The following is a 10,900-nucleotide window of genomic DNA, read 5'->3' as shown; positions in this document are numbered from 1 at the left end:
ACCTTCTTTGAATCAGTTGCTATCAGTTGAATAAATTAGTGTCTTCCACTGGTATCCTTTAGCATTCCAATTCAAAGTTGGTACCTCTTTCTCAATGCAGTGATGTTTTGGAAGATTTTGCTTGCTTTTCTATGTTTCCATTTTCAATGTCTTTACAGGTGTCATAATACTGCTTTATGTCTCTTCTAACAGCTTTCTGAAATACTTTGTCAAATTTTGTCCTGAAATCTTTGTCTTTCTTGGCTTTAATTTCTCTTCTCTTCTTGGCAATTTCCACTATGCATTCTGACATTTGCTTTTTTTTCTTTTCTTTAATCTTATGCACTCTTTTTTTCCATAAATCTTTAACAGCTTATTTTAGTTCTTTGCAAAGTTCTTCTGGTTCACAATTTCAAAATGATTCTGGATATTCTCTTTGAAAATATTGGGTAAATGATCAAAATCTTATCATTATCATTGTTTATGGAGATTCCAGATCATGGTTGTCCCAAAGGTGCTTTTTCAAGAGAAAACTGGACCAGAGGTGGGTTCCTATCGGTTCGGCCGAGTAGGTAATAACTGCCACACCCCTGAACTGGTTCTATTGCACAATTATTATTTTTTTGCGTGCTAAACTGGCAGTAATTCAGGCAGCAACCCACCCTTGAACTGGAAATTGGCTCATCTTCCCCTGAGTGGACATTCAAGGAGAAATCTGGGAGACATCACATTTGAGTGTGATCACAATGTGATCTTTTGACTAAAAGTATGTGACAGCCTAAACCAGATTGGAAGCAACACCTGAGAAACTAAGGAGGGTCACTTCTGGGCCTCTTGCCCTATCCACTAGCCAGCTCTCTCTTATCTCTGTTCCCTAGGCAGAAATTCTTTGTCCCTTCTCCGAGGGTCTTTCCCACATGACTCCATGACTGGAGTATAATTCCAATTCATTCTATTTACTAATATCTATGATGGCAATGTGTAGTTGTTTCATTTCATATTTCTCTGTTCTGAGCTTGTTCATGCGTCTTACATTCTATATTTCCTTTGTAATTCTGTCTTTGCAGCTTTGGATTTTCTTTTCCTTCCTGGCAACATCAGCAACTAGACTTCCTGAAGGCTTTAATGTAGCTACATTATAAACATCATTAACATACTGAAAGATTCTCAACTCTTCCTCAGTACTATGTTGAATGCCATCTGACCTAAGGGGCTCATCATTTGCCAATGTATTGTCAATTACTTTATATTGTTTATACACTCCCAATGTTCTTCACTCATCCACCACCATGCTGAGGTAGCACAGCAGACATTCCAGGGGAAAGAACCAACATTGTTAATAGCTGCTCAGAGTCACCTCAAACTTTCAAATGAGTGGCATATAACAGAATAGCATAGTTGGAAGGGACTTTGGAGGTGTTCTAGTCCAACCGCTTATTCAGGCAGGGAGCCCTATATCATTTCAGACAAATGGGTGTCCAATCTCTTCTTAAAAACTTCCAGTGTTGGAGCACCCACAACTTCTGGATGCAAGTCATTCTGCTGATTAATTGTTCTAACTATCAGGAAATAATAAATAAATAAATAAATAACTTATGGGTCTCTCTGGCCCCTCTTTTGGGGAACTGCCTTTAAAAGCAAAACAATTTCTTCAATATTTGAAGACCATTATTTTTAAAACTTCCCCATTACTGTCATAAATTGCAGCAATTAAACATCAATGCATTGCTTCTTTTGATCATTCAAATAATGTATTAGGTTCTCAGAGTTTATGTTTCTGAGTCATTGATAAACTTAGCTCAAATGACTAAAATTAAGCAAAATTCAACTATTTGGAGTTGAACGCATGAGCTTTACTTCTAGTTTCATAATAGCAGAAATTCTCCTTAAATTTTTGAGTTCCTTATCTGGCCCCTAAATATTGATATTGAGGTATGTTTTGTGACATATATGATTGCCTGCTTAGTTTTGATTAAAATGTTAAATATGGAAGAAAAAAATTAAAGCTGTGTTAAGTTTTGATTATCCATGTTCTCAAAACATTCACATGGAAAAGTTTATTTTAAAACAATACCATTAATAGAACATTAGTGAGCTTGACCTTCAGTAAGTTGAAGATCAGAGGGTAGCTTATTCATTCTATTCTATCAATCAAATAGGCCATAAAAGGAATATATTCATTGCAATTTGAACACCTGTAATGTATATTATGTAAGAATATTACATTGTATCATTTCGACATGACACCTAAGAGGAAAAAATATGCTTTTTTTGGTCATTCATTTGCTTATAAGAATTTACTATCTCATCTTTGAAGGTACAGGTTTATAGGTTATCAAATATATGAAATAGGTAATAAAGGAGGAAGTATAAAATATTCCAGCCAAACTGACTGTTTATTACCAAAATCAAACAGTAAGAAAACCTTGCAATAAAATGTTAACAGTGTGAAATGTTTTTAGTTAGTGATATTCCAGTGTTCCTTGATGTGTACTCTGGGAACAGCAGTATTTCATTAAAAATGTTGGAAGTATGCACTGAATGTTCATAAAATACTTCACCTTTATACACATGATCCCAAATTGCTGGCAAATTGCTGGAGGGGGGAGATTTTGATTTATCACTTTGATCAGCACTGGAGTGCCTCAAGCAAGGAAATTGCAATGCCCATGTCAATTCATAAAGCAAATGAAACTGTTTCCTGCATTTAAGCAAAATTCCCTTTTCTGATCACAAAGCAGTTGGAAGTAGAGGCACAGCAAGAAGACAGAAATCTGCTTCTCCAAGCCAAATTGCACCAAGCATGATTCCCACTCACAGTTTCAGTAGTCATACAGTTTTTAAAAATTAATAGAACACTGTCAGTATGCCATAGTCTTGAAAAGTTTAAAAATATCAAACTAGTCTCTCCAATCCTGCGTTGTGTTTGATTTTCTCTGTTGTCTCGCAATGAACATTCCTTGAGTACTAAATGCACGGAGGTTTTGCAAACATGAGATTTTTCCATGCTTGCTGATAATTTTCTTATCTGCGCCAATTTGACTGCATGATGTTTAGTGGAGAGGCAGCTGTATTCACTATTTAAATATCAAGAATGTTTAATATTGAACTAGAATAGCAACTAAATAGATCAAGAAGGGGCAGCCTGAGGTCCTCCAGATGCAATCCTAAGGACAAGAAATTTTGAATGTTATAGGGTAAAGTATCTGGAAGACATGAATATATTTTGTGCTTCTATCTCTTTTCAGAAATAAAATTACTACCAGCTTAACCTCCCGCATCACGTCTAGCCTATAATAAACAACAGCTATCCAATCTGAATCCAAATACAATAGTCTGCATAATATAGATGACCCTCCATTTACAATAGTTTATTTAGTGACTGTTTGAAGTTACAACGGCACTGAAAAAAGTGAGTTGTAACCATTTTTCACACCATTCATGGTACTAATTATGACCTTTAAAGCAGTCCATGGCTTAGGCCCAGGGTACCTGCAAGACCACCTACTGCCACCGGTAGCCTCCCACCATCCAGTGCGATCCCACAGAGTTGGCCTCCTCAGGGTGCCATCGGCCAAACAGTGTCAGCTTGCGAACCCCAGGGGGAGAGCCTTCTCTGTGGGAGCACCTTCCCTCTGGAATGAGCTGCCCCCGGAACTTCGTATAATCCCCGACCTCCGGTCCTTCCGACACGCCCTAAAAAGTTGGCTTTTCCAGCAAGCCAGCCTGGCCTGAACAAAACAAATTAATTATTGATCATTGTTAATTTTAATTCGATTTTTTTTAATGTTATTGTCAATTCTAATTGGGTTTGTTTGGGATATTCTATTTAATTTTTTAAAATTTTTGTATTATGTGTTTCTTTTAATGTTGTACGCCGCCCTGGGTCCTTGGGAGAAGGGCGGCATATAAATCTAATAAACCAAACCAACCATTGCAGCATCCCCCCCGTTACGTCATCAACTGACTCTTATTTATGACAGTTGCAGTGTCCCAGGATCATGTGATCACCTTTTGTGATCTTCTGACAAGCAAAAGCAGTGGGGAAGCCAGATTCACTTAACAACCATATTCCTAAGTGAACAACTGCAGTGATTCACAATTGTGGCAAGAAAGGTTTTAAAATGGGCCAAAACTCACTTAACTTAGCAACAGAAATTTGGGGCTCAGTTATCAGACGTCGAGGACTGCCTGTATTTATGAGTCAGCTTGTGATCTTAAATGTCAATATCAGTTATTACTTTTAAAGGTAGTTAGGATTTTCTGCTCCTATCTACTTTTAATATTCCAGATGGGAGAGATGTTGATTCCTTTAAAACTTTAGGCTTGAATACTGTCAGATAAGATCCGAATTGTGTATGCAAATAAAGAAAAAGAAGAGAAAGGACCTATATATACAAGAGAAGCCAAGAATATTGGTTTTTATAAAAATTATTTTTAAGAGATCCTTCAATATAAATCCAACATTACTAGAATATTACTAGTCTGAGAAAAATAAAAGAATGATTTTTTTAAATTCAAATCTTGAATTTGAATGAAAGTCTTATACAAAGCCTTACAATAGTAGGCTGTCTGCAGAGTTACTATGACTGAAACATTCTTGATTCCTATAAACTGTTGAAAATTAATTTTCAAGTCCATATTTTTACACATATGAATTTATATAGTTATATTGCAAATCTTTTTTCCCCTTTAAAGGAAAGAAATCCATATCTAAAAAAGCAGTTACAAAGAAAAGGAAATCTATTACAAAGCCTATTGTCCCAGAATTCCAGGTAATACCTTTTGGGTTTTATTTGGTTCAATAAATGATTTGAAAGGTAACTTCTACAATGTCTGGTTAATATCTCCCTCACTCTAAACAATACTTAAATTAACATTACCAAATTAATAATAAACAGAATTTATCCTGAACTAATCATAGAATATTTTATCTAGATTATAGAGATTTTTCTGAATTGCATAGGTTAGGATCCAGTAACCCATGCATGTAACAATACTCTGAGAATTGGTCTCAGAAGAAGATTACGTGGAAGAGAATATTTGTAGCTCAGGGTTGAGCTGTGGAAACCTTGATGTTGTCCAAGCTTGATTGTTTACTTGTAAATGTTTCACTACCACACTAGATACAGTGCTACAAAGGAATGGGATTTGTTCTCATTTTATATGCTAGTGGTACATCCATGAACACCAACTATCAGTCAGAGCACATGATGAAAACTCTTAACTCCTTAAAACTCCTTAACCATAACTTCAACTGGGAAACTGTGAACATCTAGCTTGATCTAGGGCTTTGGTCAAGTCCAAAACTGCTAGAGAATTTCTGGAATCCTGGCACTGAGACAAATAACCATCAACAGGCACTTCGAGATAAACAACAAGTAGCATTCAACAAGACAGTCAAAAAGGAATCACTATGACCAAAACACTTCCTCATCAGCAATCAACACGCAGATGAGCAGAGATTAACAAGTTTAACACTAGATCAAAGATCAAAAAGTAAACAATATCCCAAACTATGAACTCAGACAAGCAACCTAACAGTAAAGAACAACTCAACACCAAGACGATTCCCATCAACACTGTCAGGGCAAGCCACTAGTACAGTATATAAAGAGCGCAAACGCACTCTTTCTAGCATTGATGATGTTGCCTATTTGGATAGTGAAACATCTACAAGAAACCAACCAAGCTCAGAGAGTATCAAGGACCCCACAGTGTATTATGTATTCAATATTTATTATATATATTGATGGAGTGGTTATTTTCCAACTATGAATCCTTATATAATAATGTGGAGGCCACAAGCCAGGTCGTGATGCAACTGAGATATTCTGCCCTGGTTTTAAAATAGCTGGTCAGAGTCTGTGGTTATAGGCTAAATAAATTTAAATACATAAATTTCCCCCTTATGTGTATGTGTTATAATTCTGCCAAGAGGGATCAGAATTGGACAATTTGAAAATATTTTATAGTTGCAGTAGAGTTGGAAGGCCTCTGTGATGCAGAATAGCAACCACTCATACTATTAAAATCCCTCCAAACCTGAAAAATTACATCATTTTTTTTTCATTTTCCTGCTGGCTTTCAGCATCATTAGGGACAATATGTACCACAAAGTCTGCCCACCGCTTTTTATGAAACCCAAATGGCAATAAAACTTAAGAAACATGCAGCTATACTTCAGGGGAAAAACTCGTATGAGCAGATCAATGATAGGAGAGAATGCTCAGTGGAATCAAAAGCTAACTGGTGCAACATATATTCAATTATTTTGTAAATAATTGAGTGCAGTAATACTTATTTTCTAATAGATTGTGTAGCATGTCTCTGATTTTTAACAGTTTTAACTTTTTTCTCTTATTCCAGCTTATTTGCACTAATCTTGATGAACTCAGGGAATTAATTAGAAAAACTGAGAATGAACTCAAAGATATTGAGCATATTAAAAAGAAATCGGTATGTGATTTTTTTTCTTGATGCATCATATTAAAGCTATTGAGATCATTTCTTTTAGATAGCTAATCAATGGTTTCTCAATTAGATCTTCTTGTTCAACTGTTACTGAACAAAAATTCCTAGTGTCTTCCACCATTGAACATATTGACTGAGACAGTACAACATCTGGACTCCCTAATCTCTCTTTTTTTTTTTCAATCATGAAAAAGTTTACAAGATTTTAACTAGGACACATTTGGTTTCCAGTTAATTTAAATAAAAGAAAATATTTGGATATCAGTATTTGAGCATTATCTCTTATTACACCTTATAATGTTAACTTTAGCCAAATAAAACAACTTATATTTCTATATTGTCTTCCAAACCCCTAACAGATTGATCAAATACTGCCTCCTGAAAGATTTCAGAATAGGAAACATAATTGTATCACTTTAGTACATTATGGATTTTATGTCATGAAACTAACGGGAAATTACAGATAGTGCTTAACTTATAATGATTCATTTAATGACCATTCAAAGTTGCAATGGCACTGAAGAAAGTGATTTATGACTGTTTTGCACACATGACTGTTGCAGCACCCCCATGGGTCATATGATCAAAATTTGGATGCTTGGCAACTGACTGATATTTATGACGGTTGCACTGTTCCAGAGTCATGTGATAACTTTTTGCCATCTTCTGACATACAAAGTCAATGGGGAAGCCAGATTTACTTAAGAACTGTGTTACTAACTTAACAACTGTAGCTATTCACTGAATAACCGTGGCAAAAAAGGTTGTAAAATGGGACAAAATTCACTTAACAAATGTTTCACTTAGCAAGTAGAAAAGACTTCTGCTCAGCCATCTGTTAGGTTATGAGTTAACACTATAAGCTAATTCTTGTAAGGTTACTCAGAAGTAAGCATTTTTCTTTCAGTAAGATTTCCTTCTGTGCAAGTAAACATACAACTGAAATTCAAGTACAGTGATGCTTAAAAAGTTTGTGAACCCTTTTTAACTCTCAACATTATGGCCTGAAACATAATCTGTTCACAGAAGTCCTAAAACTGGATAAAGAGAAGCCAATTAACACATCCTGCGTGATCATACCGGATGGGCAGAAACAGTTAGAGATAAGAGGTTCCTCAGATAGCCAGGCTGTATCCCAAGAAGTGCTTTGTTAAATGACAATGATAGTCAGATTCTTAAATAGTACCTGGGAGCCAACTAGTACAGCTTGGAAAGCAATGAACATAAGTGACATTTCCTTCATTGTTTCTGATGCCACTTTCTGATGCCACTTTCTGGACTACTTGTAGTTTCCAGATGGTTTTCAAGGACAAGCCATATAGAGTGCATTATACAGATGTGGCCAAAAGTATTGCAACACTTCACTTTGCCCCAAAGAATTCTAGTTTATCATGGGATAAGTTGAAGCAGACAAAGTCAGTGGCCTCCATTTTTATTTCATAGTCCAAGGAACAAAACAGCAGACAGCTTAGTGTATTCTTGTAAATAATAAAATAAATGAAAAGGGCATGGCCATTTGGCCATGTTTATAACAATCCAATTGTGAGCTGATCAGGAATATATTTAGATGTAGGGCCCATTTATCTGTCCCTAAGCTACCCTGAACTTAGTGGGTTTTACTTTTCAATATAAATGTAAGATTTTTGCCATTAAAATATTTGAACCAGATTCTTTAACCTAAATTTAGATTCCTATCATATAGACTACTGCTCCATCTAGTCTTATAAATATATTCTGGGATGAGATATTTTTTAAAAATACTACTTCTTCATTTGTAAAATCCACCATGGTAAAGTGTTATGATGCTAGACTAGGAGCAAGAAAAGCTCCACTTCTAGTTTTCCCTGTAGCATGAAAATCATCTGGGAGATTTTGATCAAAGCATTCCCTCTTAGCGGGTCAGCGCAGTGGCTCAGTGGTTAAAACCCTTGGCTTGTCAGCTAGAAAGTCAGAAGGGGAACTTGCCACAAAGTCACACGGGGGGGGGGTGTTCACCCTCCACAGGCTTCAAGAAAGCCTCCGGAGCCTGGGGAGGATGAAAAACAGGCCCAACGGGCCGACCAGAAATTTGGAAATGATTTGTTTCTGCCTTCCAGAGGGTCTCCAGGGGGCCGAGGAAGGCCGTTTTCGCCCCACCCCCCAAGGCTTCAGGAAAGCCATATTTGCTGATATGGCAGCCCTCAATTTTGGCGCACATGCGTGTGCTGGCCAGCTGTTTTTGGCCTTGCGGAGCCAAGGGAGGCCATTTTCACCCTCCCCAGACTTCAGGAAAGCCTCCAGAGCCTGGGGAGGGCAAAAAACAAGCCCAACGGGCCAACTGGAAGTTTGGAAATATGTGCCATAGGTTCGCCACAGAGCTAGACCAATGCTATTTCCATCCCATGTCTGGCTCTGACCCCTGGCTGAAAGGGATTCAAATAATTTGTTTCATTTAAGATCAGGTGAACCTGCTGTGCAACCACCTTCTCTACCATCTTCCATAAAAAGGGAAGTTAGATTGGATTAAAATTGTCCAATATAGTGGAATACAACAATGGTTTCTTGAGGGAATGAATCAAAGCCTCTTTAAAAGACAAAGGAACAATCCTCTCCTACAAGAAGAATTAATAATCACCAGAACCCACTCATACAACATCCCCCAGCTGTTTTAATGAACCAGAAGGCACATGGATCTAAGGAGCAGGGGGCCAAGTTCATAGTCCTGGCCACTTTCTCAGATCCAATTGGTTCAAACCATTCCCAATTAATTGGGCAAGATTCTGTCATAGGCTTCTTCTCTGGACTTGCATGTAGTTAGCATCCAAATGGGAACGAATCCAAGCAACTTATTCAGAAAATGCTTGCACAAATTCCTCCACATGCCTCTGTAGGAGGTTCTCTATGGTCTCTTATCCAACAGGTCCTATGTCACCTGAAACAGGACTGCAGGGCAGCAATTTGCAAATGCAAGAAGGTTAGGGAAGCACCAATGCTTCACCACCCTTACTTCTAATTATTAATGACAATACGAACTTGTGTTCAGTTAAGTTCCTTATTGAGCATTAGAACTGCACTAGACATCTCCCATTTCATTTCACTCAACTCTTCCATAAACCATAGAGAGCAAAGGGATCTGTGAGAGTAGAGATTGCATAGGTGTGATCCAATCCAAATCTTCAGCTGTTCCTTTGGCGGAAACCAACATTTCAAATGGACTGTGCAGCAGACCAATAGAAATAACCATCAGCTCATTCTGATACCACTCTGGTCCATCAGTCACCAGGGACAGACCAATCCAATAAGTCCCATCTCCCTATAGAGAATCCAATTGAAATTGGGGTGTGATCTGATCATGTCAAAGGGGACAGTAAAAAAAAACCAATTTTAGATCACATTGTCACTGCTATGACAGGAACACCAAATCCAGAGTGTGACCATTCTCCCAGGTCCAGCTTGATGAACAAGATTTCACAAATGGGAACCTATGAGGCATGCCCCCTAAAAACTATAAGAGATATTTTGATAACCATTGCAACACCCCTGCCCCAGCTTCTCGGCCGATGCCACACTTGAAAGTCAGCTGGGCAAATTTCAGAAAGGGCAAAACTTCTTCTGGACCCAGGCAAGTCTTAGTAATACATTGCAGACTGAGTCATCAAATCATGAATGAGGAGGTCTTGTTATAGACCAATCTGGCATTCTGTACCAGTAGCTGGATTTATGATTTATGATATTTAGACATTATTTAGACATTTTATTGAAATAGACATTCATTATGTTATATAGTTTTAATTCTAATCTGCTTTATAAATAAAGTGACATCTTACAGTTAAAAGACACAAAAAAAGAAAAGTTGAATCATGTTGTAGTAATTTAGTTCTATATTCTTTTTCTACTTTAATTTTTCGGTGGAACACTAGACATCTCCTGCAGTAATTAATGAGAAACAGATTACTGCAAAATAGATGAACCCATAATGTTGTTTTTCCTGAAGTTGCACATTTTATCTTTATTGATTAAAACTTACTCTGTAATAAGTATTTTCATATTTACAGGGAAGATGGTATCATCGAAAGCAAGCTGTAAAGGAACTCCACTGTACTTTAATACGACTGCTAAATGAGTTGTTACCATGGGAACCAAAATTAATGAAGGCATTTCATAGAAACAGGTAATTAACTGAATATTTTTGGTAAATGTAAAACGTAAGAATTCACCAATCTTTTACTTGTTTTTAGATATTAATATGAAAAAATCTTACTATCTACAATGTTCCATCAAAGGTCTCGCTTAAAAAAGGACTATGATGACTTCAGACGGCAACCGGATCATGATAAATTTATTCGAGAACAGTGGACTAATGAGGAGAGTGAAATAAATATTGTCAAAGAAATTTCCAGTACATTTACCAGTGAAACTTCAGAACACACAGAATTTTTTAAAAGAGACTATATGGATATGGGTAAGT

At 36.9% G+C, this 10,900-nt stretch overlaps 1 protein-coding gene across 3 annotated transcripts in view; it reads left to right on the top strand.

Moving 5' to 3' along the window:
* The window catches only part of BRD10 (bromodomain containing 10), a 50,511-nt gene that overhangs the window by 34,090 nt on the left and 5,521 nt on the right, over positions 1-10,900 (top strand). For all 3 annotated transcript variants that reach the window (XM_014076303.2, XM_014076302.2, XM_014076301.2), the window contains 4 exons: positions 4,678-4,754; positions 6,349-6,438; positions 10,488-10,603; positions 10,716-10,894. In XM_014076303.2, the coding sequence (XP_013931778.2) occupies positions 4,678-4,754; positions 6,349-6,438; positions 10,488-10,603; positions 10,716-10,894 (462 nt within the window). The remainder of the gene's footprint in view (positions 1-4,677; positions 4,755-6,348; positions 6,439-10,487; positions 10,604-10,715; positions 10,895-10,900) is intronic.

Source organism: Thamnophis sirtalis, unplaced genomic scaffold, assembly GCF_051295495.1.
Source record: "Thamnophis sirtalis isolate CommonGarterSnake01/CBP01778 unplaced genomic scaffold, rThaSir2_p1.2 scaffold_5, whole genome shotgun sequence".
Lineage (NCBI taxonomy): Eukaryota > Metazoa > Chordata > Lepidosauria > Squamata > Natricidae > Thamnophis > Thamnophis sirtalis.
Note: the sequence above shows the minus strand (reverse complement) of the source record. Positions and strands in the feature narration are given on the sequence as shown.